The sequence below is a fragment of the Salvelinus fontinalis genome, chromosome 25, assembly GCF_029448725.1.
Source record: "Salvelinus fontinalis isolate EN_2023a chromosome 25, ASM2944872v1, whole genome shotgun sequence".
Classification (NCBI taxonomy): domain Eukaryota; kingdom Metazoa; phylum Chordata; class Actinopteri; order Salmoniformes; family Salmonidae; genus Salvelinus; species Salvelinus fontinalis.
Genome location: NC_074689.1, coordinates 12,378,256 through 12,399,962, shown reverse-complemented (window position 1 = coordinate 12,399,962; position 21,707 = coordinate 12,378,256). Strand labels below are relative to the sequence as shown.

The window sequence follows — 21,707 nt, the reverse complement described above, 5'->3', positions numbered from 1 at the left end:
AGCTGTCATTGACAGGCCAGGGGTATATATTTTGGTCCTATGACAGCTTCCCACCACTGTAAAATGGGGGAGAATTCCTCTTGAGCTTCCTCATCACTAGCCCTTCTATCCTTAATGTTAACTATGTGCATTGATGTTAGGACATCATGCTGGTGATTAGCAGTTCTGTGTTGGATGGATGGCCTCGGTAGAGAGACAATGCAGAGGATTGTCCTGTAGGCTACCAGCTCAGTCTGCATCCCAAAGGAATAGGATGCATCCCTACTAAACTCGCTAGGGTTGGTCTGTTGTACTGAGACAGGAAGTTTCTAGTGAATTCTCCACATTGGTGCACTCTCAACCCCCTTCTCCACCTTAAGGGATTGTGTCATGGATGCTGTGCTTATCTCTTCTCCATCAGCGTAGTAGCATTGTCCCCTCACCCATGTCTTCTGTTTAAGCTGTACCTCTAAACATTGAGGCTGATTTCTCTCTAGGCTATCTGTAAAAGACCTGGTTATAATGGGAGGTAATAAACTATCTGATGGCAGGGAGGCAGAGGTCTGCTATTCTCAGTGTATCACAGGATAACAGTCAGGAGCTAATTCAATAAAACAACCTCCTCTCACATGGCATTCTTCTTCCTTCACTAGCCTGCAGTCTCCCCTCCCTCTCATTACCTCCTTCTCCATCACCCTCCCTCCCTCCCTCCTTCCCTCCCTCCCTCCTGTAAATAGCCGAGCTAGGCTCTATAGGGTCAAAAGTCTTCCTGCAATGTATATCGATCCGCATCCGGTACACACACACAACCTTTGATGACTCAGGTCAATGAATCATTCCCCGTTTTACACTCAGTCCCCAGCTCAACCCTCCTTAACGACAGGGAGACTAAATACACTCTGACTTCTCTTGTTAAATGGACCATTAGAGAACCACAGCTTACATGGGAGCATAAGTAGAGTAATGGCCCATGTCATGAGATAATACAGTTACTGATTATATCTATAATATATAGGTGTTCAGACCATGTGACCACCTGACCAGGAAGAACTCTGGGCCCTAAGGCTATATCAGTTAACTGGTCCTTTTTGTCAAGAATGTATGCATTAGATCACCAAGCCTCATGCATTCTATGGTACTACAAATGTAAATACATTCACAACGTCTGTCTTCTATGGTACAAGAAATGTAAACAAAAACACAGTATTCACCTCCACCTTTACTGTATCCTCACACATTACATTTTTTTCAGATGGACCTGAAACTACTTCTGATTTCAACGTTGTTAGGAGTCATTTGTTTCAGCAGTGCTCAGCAAGGTAAGATTATTCTCCATCTTATCTCAAGTTTCTGCTTTACTTACTGTAATTTCCACCTTGTTAGACAAAATCAACCCTCAACAGTATTCTGTTTCTGTACACTGACTACACAGTACATCATCTAATCATAATATATTTCTACTAAGCCGCATCATAAATATACAGTACAGAATAGTGATTAACTGCCTGATGTACCGCAAGGGTGAGCCGACCCCAACTGAGCTGCTGTAATGTAATGATGTCATTAGTCAGAAGAAGAAGCAGCTCCACCTACACTGTAAACCCCAAGACATTTTTACTCAAATACTTCAAGTAAGTTGATCTCAAAGTCAATGAAAAGTCATTATTTCTTAAAATGTTTAAGTTGTCCTGACTCAAAACCAAATAAGCCGACAGCAAACATGTCATCCCACACAAATGATGCAGTGACCCCCTTGAGCAAATTGAGATTGTGTGTGACTAACACATTTCAGTTAATTACTATAGCTCCCGGTTTAGGCCAATCAGTGTAACTTTCTAAATGCCGTATCTCTGTGGCAAGACACGTCATCCACCCAAGTTTTGTCAAAATCGGGCCAGTACTGTCTGATGTGTTACAGATCCACAGTTCCCTCCCCGATTTCAACGTGGGGGATAATGAGAAGTCACATCAACTAAACGTTTTTATTTATGATAACACAATCTACTGCAGGTAGATAAAAATACAAATAAAATAATTAATATATGTGTTTTTGTATGTACAGTGCATTTGGAAAGTATTCCCCTTGACTTTTTCCATGTTGTCACATTACAGCCTTATTCTAAAATGTATTAAATAGATGTTTTTCTTAATTAATCTACACACAACACCCGCTAATGACAAAGCGAAAAAACGTTGTTTTTTTAAAACATTTGAGCAAATTTATTTAAAAACAGAACTGAAATATCACATTTAAGTATTCAGGCCCTTTACCTAGTACTTTTTTTTGTAGGGGGTAGATCAGCTTTAATATTGCAGATATATTGTAGCTTCCATCAATGTAATTGCCTGCATCATTTCCAATACCCCATATATTTTTGGGGTAAATATATTTATATATATACATCCACATACCCACAGAGTATACAGTTGAAGTCGGAAGTTTACATACACTTAGGTTGGAGTCATTTAACCACTCCACAAATTTCTTGTTAACAAACTATAGCTTTGGGAAGTCGGTTAGGACATCTACTTTGTGCATGACACAAGTAATTTTTCCAACAATTGTTTACAGACAGATTATTTCACTTATAATTCACTGTATCACAATTCCAGTGGGTCAGAAGTTAACATACACTAAGTTGACTGTGCCTTTAAACAGCTTGGAAAATTCCAGAAAATTATGTCATGATTTTAGAAGCTTCTGATAAGCTAACTGATAACATTTGAATCAATTGGAGGTGTACCTGTGGATGTATTTCAAGGCCTACCTTCAAACACAGTGCCTCTTTGCTTGACATCATGGGAAAATCAAAAGAAATCAGCCAAGACCTCAAAGTCTGGTTCATCCTTGGGAGCAATTTCCAAACGCCTGAAGGTACCACGTTCATCTGTACAAACAATAGTATGCAAGTATTAACACCATGGGACCACGCAGCGATCATACCGCTCAGGAAGGAGACGTGTTGTGTCTCCTAGAGATGAACGTACTTTGGTGCGAATAGTGCTAATCAATCCCAAAACAACAGCAAAGGACCTTGTGAAGATGCTGGAGGAAACAGGTACAAACGTATCTATATCCACAGTAAAACGAGTCCTATATCGACATAACCTGAAAGGCTGCTCAGCAAGTTAGAAGCCAGTGCTCCAAAACCGCCATTAAAAAAAACTACTACGGTTTGCAACTGAAGAAATGTCCTCTGGTCTGATGAAACAAAAATAGAACTGTTTGGCCATAATGTCCATCATTATGTTTGGAGGAAAAAGGGCGAGGCTTGCAAGCTGAAGAACACCATCCCAACCGTGAAGCACGGGAGTGGCAGCATCATGTTGTGGGGGTGCTTTGCTGCAGGAGGGACTTGTGCACTTCACAAAATAGATGGCATCATGATGCAGGAAAATTACATGGATATATTGAAGCAACATCTCAAGACATCAGTCAGGAAGTTAAAGCTTGGTTGCAAATGGGCGTTTCAAATGGACAATGACCCCAAGCATACTTCCAAAGTTGTGGCAAAATGGCTTAAGGACAACAAAGTCAAGGTATTGGAGTGGCCATCACAAAGCCCTGACCTCAATCATATAGAGAATTTGTGGGCAGAACTGAAAAAGCGTGTGCAAGCAAGGAGGCCTACAAACCTGACTCAGTTACACCAGCTCTGTCAGGAGGAATGGGCCAAAATTCACCCAACATTGTGGGAAGCTTGTGGTTCCAATCTTCTTCCATTTAAGAATGATGGAGATCACTGTGTTCTTGGGGAACTTCAATACTGCAGAAATGTTTTGATACCCTTCCCCAGATCTGTGCCTCGACACAATCCTGTCTCTCGGACAATTCCTTTGATCTCATGGCTTGGTTTTTGTTCTGACATGCACTTTCAACTGTGGGACCGTATATAAACAAGTGTGTGCTTTTCCAAACATGTCCAATCAATTGAATTTACCACAGGTAGAGTCCAATGATGTTGTAGAAACATCTCAAAGATGATCAATAGAAACAGGATGCACCTGAGCTCAATGTCGAGTCTCATAGCAAAGGGTGGGAATACTTGTGTAAACAAGGTATTTCTGTTTTTTATTTTTAATACATTTGCAAAATGTAAAAACCTGTTTTCACTTTGTCATTATGGGGTATTGTGTGTAGATTGCTAAAAATATTTAAAATATATATATATATTTTAGAATAAGGCTGTAATGTAGAAAAACTCAAGGGGTCTGATTTGCTTTCCGAAGGCACTCAAAATGACTAAGTAACTGTACTCAGATATATTAAGTGCTACAGGTTTCCTCAAAAGTTGAGTAATGACATCACACTGGGGTTTACAGTGTATGTTTCTTTGAGCATCTCTTCGAGCATAGTAGTGAAGACATCATGCAACTATGGAACAGCGGAATTGTCACGACCTGACCTTAGTTATCTATGTTTTCTGTATTATTTTGGTCAGGTCAGGGTGTGACGAGGGTGGGTATGTGTGTTTTTGTCTTGTCTAGGGTTTTTGTATATCTATAGGATTTTGGTATGTCTAGGTAATGTAGGTCTATGGTGGCCTGAATTGGTTCCCAATCAGAGACAGCTGTTTCTATCCTTGTCTCTGATTGGGGATACTATTTAGGTTGCCATTTTCCATTTTGGTTTTGTGGGTTATTGTCTATGTGTAGTTGCATGTCAGCACTCGGTGTAATTAGCTTCACGTTAGTTTGTTTAAGTGTTCTTCGTTTATTAAAGAAGAATGTACTCCTATCACGCTGCGCCTTGGTCTACGACAAACGTGAAAGGAATATTCCATTCTGTCTCTGGCTCAATTTACTGTTCTCTCTGAGCCACACAGTTTTCCAAATTACACAATGTGTACACTCTGGCTTATTTCCTGGTTAGTTTTTAGAAGTCTATGATGAGTTTGCTTCTTTTCAACCTTTGTTTTTCCATTCTATTCCAGAAGGGAACGAGTGCATCAAGGCTAATGCCAAATCCTGTGGGGAGTGTATTCAAGTGGGAGCGAAATGTGGCTGGTGCATGGACTCAGTACGTGGATAAGAATTTGCCAATAACATTGTTACTGCATTGATGCTACACAACCGTAATATTCACTGACTCAGCATTACAACTTGAAGAGTCTAAACTGTTCCTTGGAATTAAAACACGAGTGTGTCGGGCAATATTGTTTGTAACCTTTATAACCTGCTTGGGAGTGTAGGAAATACATTTTCAGAAAATAAGGACCTTACATTTTTGGGTGGATTTCCTCTGAGTGCCATAATGCAATGTGTCATGATACTTACACCTCCTCTCTCCCAGGAGTTCCTGGAGCAGGGTGAGGCCACATCGACCCGCTGTGACGAGCTGGAGTCCCTGAGGAAGAGAGGTTGCAGCTCCACCAAGGTAGAGAACCCCCGAGGCAGCCAGCGGCTCCTGAAGAACAAGGCTGTGACCAACCGCAACAAGGGAGAAGGGAAACTCCAACCAGAGGACATCACACAGATCCAGCCACAGAAACTCACCCTTAGCCTCAGATCGGGTAAAAACTTAAATGGAACTGCTATGTTTAATTGGGTTGCGTCCCAAATTGAACCCTTTTCCCTATTTAGTGCACTACTTTTAGCTCTAGTCAAAAGTAGTGCCTTATATTAGAAATTGGGTGCCATTAGGGATGCAGTCTTAGTTCATTTTGCTTCAGCCAAAACATCTTGCTTGACAACCATTGTTGACGCAGCGTTGCTGAGGGTCTTTTTTGTTTATCCTGCTGTTCCTCCGTGGTCTTTCACTGTTATGTTGATTAGTTACAGTAGCCTCCATTTTCTTTTGAGTGTTTTAGCTATTATGATTTGGAAGGAGTGTTCCTTATACTCTTTCATGTGAAGGCCAGCACCTTATTTGACAGGGAAGGTGCACATGAATCAAGATTTCAGTGTTCACATCAATGTAAATATGCCAGAGTTAGCAAGTCAGTAGTCCCCGGCTTGACCTTGCCCATTTGTCTGTGTACTGCAGGTGAACCTCAGTCTTTTAACCTGAAGTTCAAACTTGCTGAGGATTGCCCCATTGACCTCTACTACCTGGTGGACCTGTCCTACTCCATGAAGGACGATCTGGAAAACGTCAAGAACCTGGGAACACAGCTCGTGCTGGAGATGTCAAAGATCACATCTGATTTCAGAATCGGTGAGCTTGAGAATCAGCCTGGTTGTATGAGGATTCGGGATGTCTGCCTCTCGGACATTTGCAACATTGTTTCAATATTCCTCAAGCTGTCCCATAATAATGTACGTGTTGAGACGAGACAGACAGAGGCAGCGTTTCTCAGCCAGTCAAAATCATGAATCAGCTTGCATAATTTTTATGGATATCTTCTTCTCAATAGGGGGTGCTGTTTGCACTTTGTAATAATTTCGTTCCCAAATTAAACTGCCTCGTACTCAATTCTTGCTCGTACAATATGCATATTATTATTACTATTGGATAGAAAACACTCTCTAGTTTCTAAAACCGTTTGAATTATATCTGTGAGTAAAACAGAACTCGAGTTGGAGCATTTTTCCTATGAGGATGTGAGAGTGCTGAATTCTGCAAGCTGTTCTCAGGTCAGTTTATTAATTTGCCTGTCTTTTATTGGTTGAGATGCACTGCATATGCCTTCCCCTGGATGTCAGCGAATAGTGAGAATTGAAATGGTGTTTCTAGGCAGATCTGAGAGCTTATAAATGGCCTGGCAACGTGGTGTACTCCCTTTGTCCTCTTCGCTCTGACGCAGAAAGGATCTCTGGCTGTCGTGATAGAAAGCTCCCTTTATAGCTCTTAGATATATCCGGCTCTGTTTTTATTTGATATAGGTGTTAAAGACATCATAATGTTGTTATATTAAACCGAGTTATATCAGTTTATATCGGTATATTGCGATTTTCGGATATTTATTTGTACTGCGTTTTAGTGAGTCGGACACGTCTTTGCCACATGGCTAATGTTTACTGCTAATTCGAACGTTGAAGAGGACAATCTACAACCAAGCAACGATTCTTTTGGACTAAGGACACCTTGCCCAAGATTCTGATGGGAGTTCATCAAAAAGTAAGAACTATATATGATGTTAATTCGTTGTTCTGTTGAAAAATGTAGAACTCATATTCTGCCATTAATCTAGGTGCGGTCTCGCTTTAACGCACGCTGTATGTTGTAGTAACGTTAATTTTAAAAATCTAACACAGCGATTGCATTAAGAACTAATGTATCTTTCATTTGCTGTCCAACCTGTATTTTTTTGTCAAGTTTATGATTAGTTATCGATTAGAATAAGTGCCTCTCCCAAGATTTCTCCCGACATTTTGTTGGCAGCTTGGCTACTATTCATATTGTATAACCACAATTTGTGCCGCTAAATATGCACATTTTCGAACAAACTCTATATGTATTGTGTAATATGATGTTATAGGACTGTCATCTGAAGAAGTTTGAGAAGGTTAGTGAAAAAATTAATGTATTTTGCTGGTTTATACGTTATCGCTATTTTTGGCTTGAATCAAAGCTGTTGTGTGGTTGGCTATTGTAGTAAGCTAATATAATGCTATGTTGTGTTTTCGCTGTAAAACACTTAAAAAATCTGAAATATTGGCTGGATTTACAAGATCTTTGTCTTTCATTTGCTGTACGCTGTGTATTTTTCAGAAATGTTTTATGATGAGTATTTAGGTAATTCACGTTGCTCTCTGTAGTTATTCTAGTCGCTTTGGTGAGAGTTGTGATGGTAAACTATGATTTATACCTGAAATATGCACATTTTTCTAACAAAACATATGCTATACAATAAATATGTTATCAGACTGTCATCTGATGAAGTTGTTTCTTGGTTAGTGGCTATTGGGAGTCCAAGACACCAAATGAAAGATACACATCTTGAAAGCCATCATTTCTGATTTTTAAAATGTTTTACAGGGAAGACACAATATGTAAATCTATTAGCTAACCACGTTAGCAAAAGACACCAGTTCCATACTCCACCATTTTTTTTACTGCATCAGCAGCTATCACAAATTCGACCAAATAAAGATATAAATAGCCACTAACCAAGAAACAACCATCAGATGACAGTCTGATAACATATTTATTGTATAGCATAGGTTTTGTTAGAAAAATGTGCATATTTCAGGTATAAATCATAGTTTACCATTGCAGCCCCCATCACAACTCTCACTAAAACGACTAGAATAACTACAGAGACCATCGTGTATTAGCTAATTACTCATCATAAAACATTTCTTAAAAATACACAGCGTGCAGCAGATGAAAGACACAGATCTTGTGAATCAAGACAATATTTCAGATTTTCTAAGTGTTTTACAGCGAAAACACAATATAGCGTTATATTAGCTTAGCACAATAGCGAGCATCACACCAGCATTGATTCAAGGCAAAAATAACTATAACGTATAAACCACCAAAATATATTAATTTTTTCACTAACCCTCTCAGAATTCTTCAGATGACAGTTCTGTAACATCATATTACACAATTCATATAGAGTTTGTTCGAAAATGTGCATATTTAGCGGCACAAATCGTGCTTATACATTGAGAATAGTGTCCAAAATATCAAGCAATCTGTCCGGCGCCATCTTGGAACGGCACCTATACTTATCGAAAACTATTCATAAACTTGACTAAAAAAATACAGGTTGGACAGCAATTGAAAGACAAATTAGTTCTTAATGCAATCGCTGAATTACATTTTTAAAATTAACCTTACTGCGCAATACAGGCTGCGATAACGCAAGGCTACACTGCCAGAAATGGCGTCTCATGCATTTTACTTTTTTCAACAGAACAATGAATTATCAGCATAAATAGTTCTTACTTTTCGATGAACTCTCATCAGAATCTTGGGATGGGTGTCATTTGTCCAAAATAATCGTTGCTAGGTTGGAGAACGTCGTCTTCAGAGTTGCAATTAGCAGTAAACATTAGCACGAAAGAGAGAGATACCCAAAATCCTACAGCGCCAAGGAAATAAATACCCGAAAATCGCAATGTACTGACATAAACTGATATAATTCGGTTCAAAATAACAAGATTATGATGTCTTTAAAGCCTATATCGAATAAAAACACAGCCGGAAATGTCAAAGACCTATAACCGATGTTTCCAAAAGAACGTCCCAAGGTCCTTACTGCGCCAGAGCGAGGGTGAAAAGAAAGAGCCACCTATTTCCCAAGCAATTTATAAACTTTGGGAACTACGTAGAAACTCCATTTCAAGTCTCCCTATTCGCTAACAACCAGGGGAAGGCGTATGCAGTGCATCTCAACCAATAGAGGACAGGCAAATTAATACACAGGTCTCAGAACAGCCAGCAAAATTCTGCATTCTGACATACACATAGGAAAATTGCTCTAAGTCGAGTTCTGTTTCACCCACAGATATAATTCAAACGGTTTTAGAAACTAGAGTGTTTTCTATCCAATAGTAATAATAATATGCATATTGTACGAGCAAGAATTGAGTACGAGGCAGTTTAATTTGGAAACGAATTTGTACTATGTCGAAATGGCACCCCCCTAGTGGCAAGAAGTTAATGATATTTAGATGCTAGTATTTACTTGTGACGCTATGCTAGGCTATGCTAGTCAGCTTTTTTACTGATGGGGGTGCTCCCGGATCCGGGATTGGGAGGAAGTATAAGATATATACAAAGAAATGTAAATTGAAAAAAAGGTAAAACTAAAGTCTTTCCAGCTTCAGTTTGAAGTGATTGTGTTAGCTGTGTTGTTGGCTAGCTCCTCTGAACAACACTGTCCTGACAAGTAAGCACATTTTCTATGCCAGGCGAAATCACGCCTCATTACCTCATTGTTATGGTTGTAACCAGATAAATGTCACTAGAAAACAGTTTATACAAATCCAGCAAATTTGCTGTTAATCTGGATGCACTTTTTGACTTGACTGTAAGTTACCCGTAGTTGGCTAGCTAGCAAGCAAGGGATAAGAACGTTACCAGCCAGTATGGCAATGGAACATTAAGAACGAACGACTGGGTCGCGTCCATACAGAACATAAAGACTGAACGACTGGGTCAAGTCTCAACCAAACCGATAGAATGAACGACCAGCCGGCTTAGGTAGCAACCCTAGATTTGTGTCGGGCCTATATCTTGTGGAAGGGTGACATAGTACGAATGAATTCATTAAAAAAAAACATTTTTAATGAAGATCTATCAATCATTATTTTAATATGTTGGTAACCCCTGGTATAAAAGTGATAAAGCCCTCAAAGCCGGTGTTGAGTGGATATATTGGCATGGTTTGAATGCCAATATATCCTCCAAACACTACTGTACTACAATACCCATAATGCCCATAAAGATTTCCGGTTTGATCTTAGTATAGACGTTTTGAAGTTTAACAAATTGGTGTCCCGTCTCCCTAACAATACAGTTTATATATGGGATGGATCTCTTCTTCTTCTAGGTTTTGGTTCCTTTGTAGAGAAGAAGCTGCTGAACCCCTGTACTGGGGACCAGAACTGCACCAGTCCCTTCAGCTATAAGAACCTCCTGACGCTGACCAGCAATGGACAGGAGTTTAACACCCTGGTTGGTGAACAGCAGATCGATGGAAACCTGGACTCATCAGAGGGAGGCTTCGATGCCATCATGCAAGTGGCTGTGTGTGGTGTAAGTAATATGTTTTTATGTCATATTTAGGGATAGTTTCCCGGACATAGATCAAGCCTAGTCCAGGACTGAAAAGCTTTCTCCGTTGAGCTTACTTTTTACTCCAGGACTAGGCTTGATATCTGTCCAGAAAACCAGCCCATAAAGTTCCAATAATACTTTTATCAGGGCTTTATATTGACTGTCTCATGGTACTTGACCTCATTTGAGAATGGCTGGAGTCAAGGCTTAATGTGTCTATGCTTAGAGAAGGCCTTTTTATAAAATGTTTGAGAGTTAATTCACTCTAGGGTGCTAAACTGCTGTTTTAAGAGGGTAACCTCTCACATAGTTGTTCATAGATTTTGATATATACTTCCTGAATCTTTTGTAAGTCTTGTAATTTTGTTCTCTGGTATTTCTGTAGGCTGTGTCCTTTTTCTGTTTGTGGTTAATTTTTACAAGTTTTAATAGGCCTCCCTCTCTCCCTCCCTTCCCCAGGAGCACATTGGCTGGAGGAACGTCACCCGTCTGCTGGTGTTCTCCACTGATGCTGGCTTCCACTTTGCTGGAGACGGGAAACTGGGAGGGATAGTTTTGCCCAACGATGGGAAATGCCACCTGGAGAACAACATGTACACAGTGAGCCACTACTATGTATGTATGGTAATACACTATGTGGTATAATAATGCACTGTGTATTATAGTAATACACTATGCAGTATAATAATGCACTATGTATTATAGTAATGCACTATGTAGTATAATATTACACTATGTAGTATAATATTACACTATGTAGTATAATAATACACTGTGTAGTATAATAATACACTGTGTAGTATAATAATACATTGTGTAGTATAATAATACACTGTGTAGTATAATAATGCACTGTGTAGTATAATAATGCACTATGCATTATAGTAATGCACTATGTAGTATAATAATACACTGTGTAGTATAATAATGCACTGCATTATAGTAATGCACTATGTAGTATAATATTACACTATGTAGTATAATAATGCACTATGTATTATAGTAATACGCTATGTATTATAGTAATGCGCTATGTAGTATAATATTACACTATGTAGTATAGTAATACACTATGTAGTATAGTAATACACTATGTAGTATAGTAATACACTATGTAGTATAATAATGCGATATGTAGTATAATAATGCGATATGTAGTATAATAATGCACTATACATTACAGTAATGCACTATGTAGTATAATAATACACTATGCATTATAGTAATACACTATGTAGTATAGTAATACACTATGTAGTATAATAATGCACTATGTATTATAGTAATGCATTATTGTAATACACTATGTAGTATAATAATACACTATGTAGTATAATAATGCACTATGCATTATAGTAATGCACTATGTAGTATAATAATGCACTATGTATTATAGTAATACGCTATGTATTATAGTAATGCGCTATGTAGTATAATATTACACTATGTAGTATAGTAATACACTATGTAGTATAGTAATACACTATGTAGTATAATAATGCGATATGTAGTATAATAATGCGATATGTAGTATAATAATGCACTATACATTACAGTAATGCACTATGTAGTATAATAATACACTATGCATTATAGTAATACACTATGTAGTATAGTAATACACTATGTAGTATAATAATGCACTATGTATTATAGTAATGCATTATTGTAATACACTATGTAGTATAATAATACACTATGTAGTATAATAATGCACTATGCATTATAGTAATGCACTATGTAGTATAATAATGCACTATGTATTATAGTAATACGCTATGTATTATAGTAATGCGCTATGTAGTATAATATTACACTATGTAGTATAGTAATACACTATGTAGTATAGTAATACACTATGTAGTATAATAATGCGATATGTAGTATAATAATGCGATATGTAGTATAATAATGCACTATACATTACAGTAATGCACTATGTAGTATAATAATACACTATGCATTATAGTAATACACTATGTAGTATAGTAATACACTATGTAGTATAATAATGCACTATGTATTATAGTAATGCATTATTGTAATACACTATGTAGTATAATAATACACTATGTAGTATAATAATGCACTATGCATTATAGTAATGCACTATGTAGTGTAATAATGCGATATGTATTATAATGATGCACTCCTATGTATTGTGACTTTTCTTTCTAGTCTTCTGTGTGGTCTGTATTTTGAATATGACCAGATTTTAAGGGAATGGGCTACTTGCCCTTAGTGATGTCATCAAAGGGCTTACCTGGTACCTGTACTTACTTCCTCATTGTCTCCCTGTAACAGGACCACCCCTCCATCGCTCACCTGGTTCAGAAACTTAGCGACAACAACATCCAGACGATCTTTGCCATCACAGAGGAGTTCCAGCCTGTGTACATGGTCAGTTGTGTGTGTGGCGTGTGCGTGCGTGGACGTGCGTGTGGAAAACATTTTCTTCTTTTAAATTTCCTGTGCTTGTCTGTTGTAGGTTAGAAGAAGCCCAACACTTTGAAGAGCAGCATCTGCTCCTTGTTACCAGTAGCATCTCTTTGGATCTCTGGTTGTTTCCCAAATGGCACCATGTTCCCTAAAAAGTGAACTACTTTTGACGAGATCCCTATGGGCCCAGGTCAATAATACTGCACTTTGTAGGGAATAGGGTTCCATTTGGGCAGCAACCTTTGAATGTTCCCTGCTGCACTCTAGTGCTTTTCAAGCCAATTAGAAGTCTGTCTGGAGTTCCGTAATGACCTTTTATCATATCCCCATCAGTCCAATGTTTGGACAATATCTGTCAACCTCGGCAGAATGGCGTTCTCATTTAGTTGATTACACGATGCATCCCAAATGGCACCCTATTCCCGATATTAGTAGTGGACTATGTAGGGATTGAGTGCCATTTGGGATGCAGACTTGCACTAGGGTGGTTCCAGAATAACAACCTATCCCTCAACATAACCAAGACTAAGGAGATGATTGTGGACTACAGGGAAATGAGGACCGAGCATGCCCCCATTCTCATCGACATGGCTGTAGTGGAGCAGGTTGAGAGCTTCAAGTTCCTTGGTGTCCACATCAACAACAAACTAGAATGGTCCAAACACACCAAGACAGTTGTGAAGAGGGCACGACAAAACCTGGGTCGGGTCCTGAGATCCTCAAAAGGTTCTACAGCTGCAACATCGAGAGCGTCCTGACCAGTTGCATCACTGCCTGTTACGGCAATTTGCTCGGCCTCCGACCGCAAGGCACTACAGATGGTAGTGTGTACGGCCCAGTACATCACTGGGGCTAAGCTGCTTGCCATCCAGGACCTCTACACCAGGCGGTGTCAGAGGAAGGCCCTAAATATTGTCAAAGACCCCAGCCACCCCAGTCATAGACTGTTGGCAAGCGGTACCGGAGTGCCAAGTCTAGGACAAAAAGGCTTCTCAACAGATTTTAGTCCCAAGCCATAAGACTCCTGAACAGGTAATCAAATGGCTACCCGGACTATTTGCATAGTGTGCCCCCCCCCCCAACCCCTATTTTACGCTGCTGATACTCTCTGTTTATCATATATGCATATTCACTTTAACTATACGTTCATGTACATACTACCTCAATTGGCCCGACCAACCAGTGCTCCCGCGCATTGGCTAACCGGGCTACTCTCTGTTCATCATATATGCATAGTCACTTTAACCATATCTACATGCACATACTACCTCAATCAGCCTGACTAACCGGTGTCTGTATACAGGCTCGCTACTGTTATTTGTCACTGTCTTTTTACTGTTGTTTTATTTCTTTACTTACCTATTGTTCACCTAATACCTTTTTTGCACTATTGGTTAGAGCCTGTAAGTAAGCATTTCACTGTAAGGTCTACACCTGTTGTATTCGGAGCAGGTGACAAATAAACTTTGATTTGATCTCTGAATATAGAACCTCACAACACTGCAAAAAGTTGTAACTTTAGATTCAGACCTTACCACTATGTGATGCAAGACCACAATCAAACTACTCAGCAATCTAAACGGGTCAGGTAAAACATGACAGAACTGTTTTGCTCTAGACTTTTCTGGTGAGTATTTAGAGATTGACAGGATTCCTATTGACATACTAGTACATGATCATTTAGTGTATTGTGTTTTCTCTCTCAGGAGTTAAAGAATCTCATTCCTAAATCTGCGGTGGGGACACTCTCTGCTAACTCCAGCAACGTTATCAACCTCATTATTGATGCCTACAATGTAAGTATAGATTGGATTGGTTTAGTTACTGGAGAAGATGCACTTCTGCACACTATCTAACTTTCATCCTTAAAATAGTTGGCAAAACCATGCTGCTGCTATTGTTAAGTCATCACATCTCTCTTTCTGAACTGATCTTTCTATGGGAATAGTCAAAAATCTGCTTTTGTAAAACTGAAGCCTACTGAAAATGTTGTATATAGTGTACAAAGGGCTAATTGTTGTTCTTTATGTGCTAGTCTCTTTCCTCAGAGGTGATTCTGGAGAACAGCAAGCTACCAGAGGGAGTGACCATAATGTACCAGTCACGCTGCAAGAACGGAGTGACTGGTGAGGGAGAGATGGGAAGAAAATGCTCCAATATCTCCATCGGTGACGAGGTGAGAAACCAAAACAACACGCCATTGAATGTTTTCTATTCTACATTTTTTCAATCTTTCTGGTTCAGTTATTTTAGCTTATCAAGTAAAGATAATGTTTTCAGTATCTGTAGGTGTCTGAGTTGTCATGGTCATTGTTTTTATTACAAAATGTGATTATTATGCCTTGTGTGTGAATGTATCCCTTCATCCCTGATCTGTAGGTGTCTTTCACCATAAGCATCACATCTAAGCAGTGTCCTAAAATGGGCAAACCAGAGACCATCAAGATCAAGCCCCTAGGGTTCAATGAGGAGGTGGAGATCACTCTGAACTTCATCTGCGAGTGTGACTGTCACAAAGATGGCATTGAGAACAGTGAGATCTGCCACAATGGCAACGGGACATATGAATGTGGAGCCTGCAGGTAAGGCACTTATGTTTCACTAGCAGAAGATCTTAACCCTTATTCACCTTCCATATTGTAATCATTTCCATGGCATAGAGATACATTTTGATATTTGATACTGTATATACAGTGCATTCGGAAAGTATTCAGACCCCTTCCCCTTTTCCACATTTTGTTATGTTACAGCCTTATTCTAAAATGGATTACACATTTTTTTCCCGTCATCAATCTACACACAATGCCCAATAATGACAAAGCAAAAACACGTTTTTAGAAATGTTTTACATTTATTAAAACAAAAAAACAGATACCTTATTTACATTAGTATTTAGACCCATTGCTATGAGACACACAAAATTGAGCTCAGGTGCATCCTGTTTCCATTGATCATCCTTGAGATGTTGACTGGACATGATTTGGAAAGGCACACACCTGTCTATGTAAGGTCCCACAGTTGACAGTGCATGTCAGAAAAAAAACCAAACCATGAGGTCGAAGGAATTGTCCGTAGAGCTCCAAGACAGGATTGTGTCGAGGCACAGATCTGGGGAAGGGTACCAAAAAAGTCCTGCAGTGAAGGTCCCCAAGAACACAGTGGACTCCATCATTCTTAAATGGAAGAATATTGGAACCACCAAGACTTCCTAGAGCTGGCCACCCGCCAAAACTGAGCAATCGGGGAAGAAGGGCCTTGGTCAGGGAGGTGACCAAGAACCCGATAGTCACTCTGACAGAGCTCCAGAGTTCATCTGTGGAGATGGGAGAACCTTCCAGAAGGACAACCATCTCTGCAGCACTCCTCCAATCACGCCTTTATGGTAGAGTGGCCAGACAGAAGCCACTCCTCATTAAAAGGCACTTGACAAGGCTTGGAGTTTACCAAAAGGCACCCAAAGGACTCTCAGACCATGAGAAACAAGATTATCCGGTCTGATGAAACCAAGATTGAACTCTTTGGCCTGAATCCCAAGCATCACGTCTGGAGGAAACCTGGCAGCATCCTTACGTTGAAGCATGGTGGTGGCAGCATCATTCTGTGGGGGTGTTTCAGCGGCATGGACTGGGAGACTAGTCAGGATCGAGGGAAAGATGAATGGAGAAAAGTACAGAAATCTTTGAAATTATTAATACATTTACAAAAATGTCTAAACAGTTTTAGCTTTTTCATTATGGGGAATTGTGTGTAGATTGATGAGGGGGGGAAAACAATTGAATCAATTTTAGATTAAGACTAATGTGGAAAATTCCTTATCTGAATACTTTCCGAATGCACTTTATAATGTGTTGTAAATCTATTTCTATGGGCCATTAGCATGTGACTGTTTGCATGTGAATATTTGTACATAGGCAGTCTTTTATGCAGTCCTCCCTTGTTGTTAATAGCATTAGATTTCCTTTATGATCTGTCAGGTGCAATAAGGGCCGTATTGGTAGACAGTGTGAGTGCAGCACCAACGAGGTGACCAGCGAAGACCTGGATAAGAGCTGCCGTAAAGACAACGGTACAGACATCTGCAGCAACAACGGAGACTGTGTGTGTGGAACCTGTGAGTGTAAGAAGAGAGTGAACCCAGAGGAACGCTACAGCGGGATGTTCTGCGAGTGTGACAACTTCTACTGTGACCGCGCCAACAACAAACTCTGTGGAGGTACGTGAGTTCAGTTCATTGGATGATCAATAAAGATTGTGTTTGCTGTGAAATGACGGTCAAGACCTGTGGAACATCTTCCTCAGAACACAAACTACCTCTGTGTTTGTGGCGTAATGGGTGATTTCCCAATTAAATTAGAGATCAGTTGATCAAATCAGACATCGCCTTTTACGAAATGAGATTTACCGTGTTCAATTTAGCTTAATTTCATCTCTAATCTAGAATATTATCTATAATATGAAATGATGTTTGAACTTTAGAGGATCATCTCTGACCCTGTGTGTTGTGTTGTGGCAGGACATGGTCACTGTGAGTGCAGGGTGTGTATATGTGATGCCAACTGGACAGGCAGTGCATGTGACTGTTCTCTGGACACCACGACCTGCCTGGCTTCCAACAAGCAGATCTGTAACGGACGAGGCACCTGTGAGTGTGGCGCCTGCAAGTGTACTGACCCAAAGTTCCAGGGCCCCAGCTGTGAGATCTGTCCTACCTGTCCAGGGGTCTGCGCAGAACACAAGTGAGTTGAATAAATAAATGGATGAATTGTATTTGTTTATTTTATTCTGTTTTAACTATGCAGAAAACAACAATATACAACGAGTTTATTTCCAAAACGCTATATTGAAAAAAATTCACATTTCTGTTTTTACATCAGAAATGATTCCTTATGGGTACCTTCATGTGTGTGTAAAATATTACTGTTCTCAGGTGTTTTTATTCATAGATTTTAGATGAAAAATGTATTTTTTTGTAAACCACAATGCAAATGTATGCTCAGGTCCTGTCTGTCCATTGTTTGGCTGGAATGGAATGTTCGTATCCTGTATATTTGACTGTGATATGTGGTTGTCTCAACTAGCTATCTTAAGATGAATGCACTTACTCTTATCAAAAGTGACTAACAGTATCTGCTAAATGACTAAAATATCAAATGTACATTTTTTACAGACATCTCATATTACTGTATACATTTTTGATGTCACAAATGTATCATTTGTACAGTTCTTTAAAAAAAACATGATTATTTGTCTCTCTGAAATGAAACCATCAAGTGATAGATTTTAAACAAATACTACACCTATGTCATTGATCAACCCTGTACCATGATTAACCCTGTGCCATGATTAACCCTGTGCCATGATTAACCCTGTGCCATGATTAACCCTGTGCCATGATTAACCCTGTGCCATGATTAACCCTGTGCCATGATTAACCCTGTGCCATGATTAACCCTGTGCCATGATCAACCCTGTGCCATGATTAACCCTGTGCCATGATTAACCCTGTGCCATGATCAACCCTGTGCCATGATTAACCCTGTGCCATGATTAACCCTGTGCCATGATTAACCCTGTGCCATGATTAACCCTGTGCCATGATTAACCCTGTGCCATGATTAACCCTGTGCCATGATTAACCCTGTGCCATGATTAACCCTGTGCCATGATTAACCCTGTGCCATGATTAACCCTGTGCCATGATCAACCCTGTGCCATGATTAACCCTATGCCATGATTAACCCTATGCCACACCAATCTCTTTCAGAATTTCTTTAAACAATAAAAGCTAACGTTTCTGAAAATGTATATGTAGAATTGTGAATTGAACCGCTTTATATGCTGTATTTCCCTCTGGGAATGTTATGTGTGGATTACATAAAGGTTTGTTGTGATGGTTGAAAGGAATTCTGCTTTTTTTAAATGTATTATTATTTGCGGGACTGGTTCCTTGTCTTTTTCCTCAGCCTGAATTTAATGCCTCTTAACCTTTTAAGTAGGCATAAAGAGATGTCTTCCTTTATCTGTCTTAACCTCTATTATTATTGTGACCTTTGTTTACTTTCTTCTGATAATTCCAAGAAAGGGGACCAATGAACAGTCTAGACACAACTGTGATATTTAAAACCAGTAGTGGTGGGAAGGGTACAGCATTGTCCACTACAAACACCTGCATGTGGGGTGGAACCTCAATATCCAGCTTTCTTGCATTACAGTAGTGAATATGTCACAAGTCTAGCAAGCATCCCAATGCGAGACTACCTGCATGTGTTACTCCATCTGTACAGAGTTACATGTCAATGTCCTGTCTTCCACAGGGAGTGTGTTCAGTGCAGGGCCTTTGGGACGGGGGAGAAGAAGGACACGTGTGAGAGAGACTGTAGCTACTTCAACCTGATCAAGGTGAAGGACAGGGACAAGCTGCCTCAGCCAGGACAGGCCTTCCCCCTGATGCACTGTAAGGAGAGGGATGCCAACGACTGCTGGTTCTACTACACCTACGCTGTCAACAACAAGACAGAGAAGGAGGTCCATGTGGTTGAAACACTAGGTGAGAGCATATTACATACAGCCTACTATGTCATTGTGACGGAGGATATTACAGAGTGAAAAAGTAGGTTATTTGTTTGTCTATTGAGTCGTTTGTGATTAGAGCTAGGAGTTTTTGACCTGACTAGGAAAAATTCTAGTTTCAACTTGAAGTTTTTCCTGGTCAGCTTACAGGGTCAGGTAAAGTTCCTGGGCCTAGATATAATGCAAATCAGGAAGGACTTTATGGTAAATAAGCATTTGTTCTTACAGTAACTGACTTGCCTGGTTAAATAAATAAATAAAAGTTGGGATAACTGAATGTTCCTGGCTGTGTGTTTCCTGCCTGTGTTCCAGAATGCCCTGACATCATCCCCACTGAGGCTTCTGGATCCTCTCATTATGGTACATGGAGAAGACACCAGACCTAAATGACTGTATGAGAGAGCAGACTGACCTGACTTGTTACATATTAAAGGGGAATATAACCAGCACGGTAAGATGATTTTCAAAGGGAGATGATCAACCTCTGAGTCTTGGATCCTGATGTAGAAATACCCCTTTTTCAGGGGATTCATTTTTTCACTTCTTTGTCATATCATTGTTTCATTCCTTCTCATTTGTCTTCACCTATGCTTTTCATTTCATTCTCTGTTTCCTGTTCTTAATTTTCTGTCCCAGTCTCTCAACCCATAGCAAGAGAATCCCATTTACAAGAGTCCTATTAATAAGTTCCAGAACCCGAACTATGGACATAAAGCTGTGGTTCTATAAGTTTGTATTTACTTTTCCTCTCCTCTGTTTTCCTGCATGGGTTTCCTGTTTGTTTATATGTTTGTGTTTGTCAACATACTGTAAACTGTCACTATTTCATCCATCTCATTATTTCTGGCATGCATTTGGTCTCTTTGGGCCAAATAAGACAGTTGATGAAACTGTGCAGAAAGATCCATATGAGGGGATATTAAAACCCACAATAATATCTATTGTTTTGTTGGTCAACACAAGCTGTCCCCTCTGTTAGTAGTTTAAATGGAGGTAAGTATTAACAGGTGGTCACGTGTAGTATTTATATCATATTTAATTCTACAGTATGATGGAAATGGCATGTTGTGACTGTGACGTTTGTTGATATTTCTTTTAAAAGTGTTCCCTGGATGACAACACAAATGCTCACTCACAATGACAGCAACGTATCCAGGTGATAGCACGATCAGTTGGAAAGATCTGTCCAAAGAATGCTTCATAATCATTTGATATTCTAAATGGATGGCTCGGATTTTGCTGTGGTGTTTTTTCCTAATTTGTTGCAGCTGTGTTCACACGACTGACATGTTATGTGACAGATATAGTATGACTGACTGTACATTACAATTCTAATGTTTTCTCCTTGTTTCTCTTGTGCCTTCCAGGGCGAAAACCCTATCTACAAGCAGTGGCGACCCGTTATTCAGGGCAGGCAAGCTCCACCCGTTTGCCTGTTTTGCATGTTATTTTGGCATTAATACATGTCACATATCAGTTTGCAAACAATGTACAAAAAAAGTGTCATTGAGTTAATAAAGCTGCATACAAACATGGTCTCTTTTTTGGTTTCTTGAGTAAGGCAGCTCCAAAATGTTGGTGCTTTCTGTGGCGGTACGGCAGGCAGTGGAAAATACGGAACATAGGGGTTGGTAATGTTCTCTAGTTGTGCAGTGATTGGCTCAGTGTTCTGTCACTCATGGGGACATTACGTCACCTCAAAATCTACGGGTAGAGCAAAGAAATTCAAGCCCCTTGGGTGCTGTCATAGAGTTACATTAGAAGTGCCCATCCAAGAAGGCTCAAGGTCATTGGCCACAGATAAAATGACTTCAAATCACATTACATCTACAGTAGCTTTGATTTAACTGATCATGTCAACATCCCACTTTCTAAATCTTAGCTAGCAGGCTAGCAGTCATCATCATGAATCAAGTCGACAATCAACTGGCAAAACCTTTTCAATCCTTGTCATATGAAGAGAAATAATGAAGAGAAATTAGAGATAAAACGTACATTACACAACAAGTTGGAAATTGCACATTCAACAATGAGTGGTTTGGAG

At 39.5% G+C, this 21,707-nt stretch overlaps 1 protein-coding gene across 1 annotated transcript; it reads left to right on the top strand.

Moving 5' to 3' along the window:
* The first annotated feature begins 1,231 nt into the window (after positions 1-1,231).
* LOC129822849 (integrin beta-1-like) lies at positions 1,232-21,148 on the top strand. Its single transcript, XM_055881303.1, has 15 exons — positions 1,232-1,298; positions 4,914-4,999; positions 5,273-5,492; positions 5,966-6,136; positions 10,428-10,633; positions 11,114-11,269; positions 12,959-13,054; positions 14,800-14,889; positions 15,129-15,269; positions 15,473-15,675; positions 17,068-17,306; positions 17,607-17,829; positions 19,408-19,640; positions 19,976-20,114; positions 21,031-21,148. The coding sequence occupies exons 1-14, from the start codon at positions 1,232-1,234 to the stop codon at positions 20,047-20,049; spliced, it is 2,205 nt and encodes a 734-aa protein (XP_055737278.1). The 3' UTR covers positions 20,050-20,114; positions 21,031-21,148.
* Positions 21,149-21,707: the final 559 nt, after the last annotated feature.

What these genes read in the sequence shown, in the direction of transcription:
- LOC129822849 (XM_055881303.1), top strand. Translation starts at nt 1,232, where the DNA reads ATGGACCTGAAACTACTTCTGATTTCAACGTTGTTAGGAGTCATTTGT. An exon ending in AGTTCCAGCCTGTGTACATG is followed by an intron (nt 13,055 to 14,799) that starts GTCAGTTGTGTG and finishes TTTCTCTCTCAG; the next exon opens with GAGTTAAAGAATCTCATTCC. An exon ending in CCATGTGGTTGAAACACTAG is followed by an intron (nt 19,641 to 19,975) that starts GTGAGAGCATAT and finishes CCTGTGTTCCAG; the next exon opens with AATGCCCTGACATCATCCCC.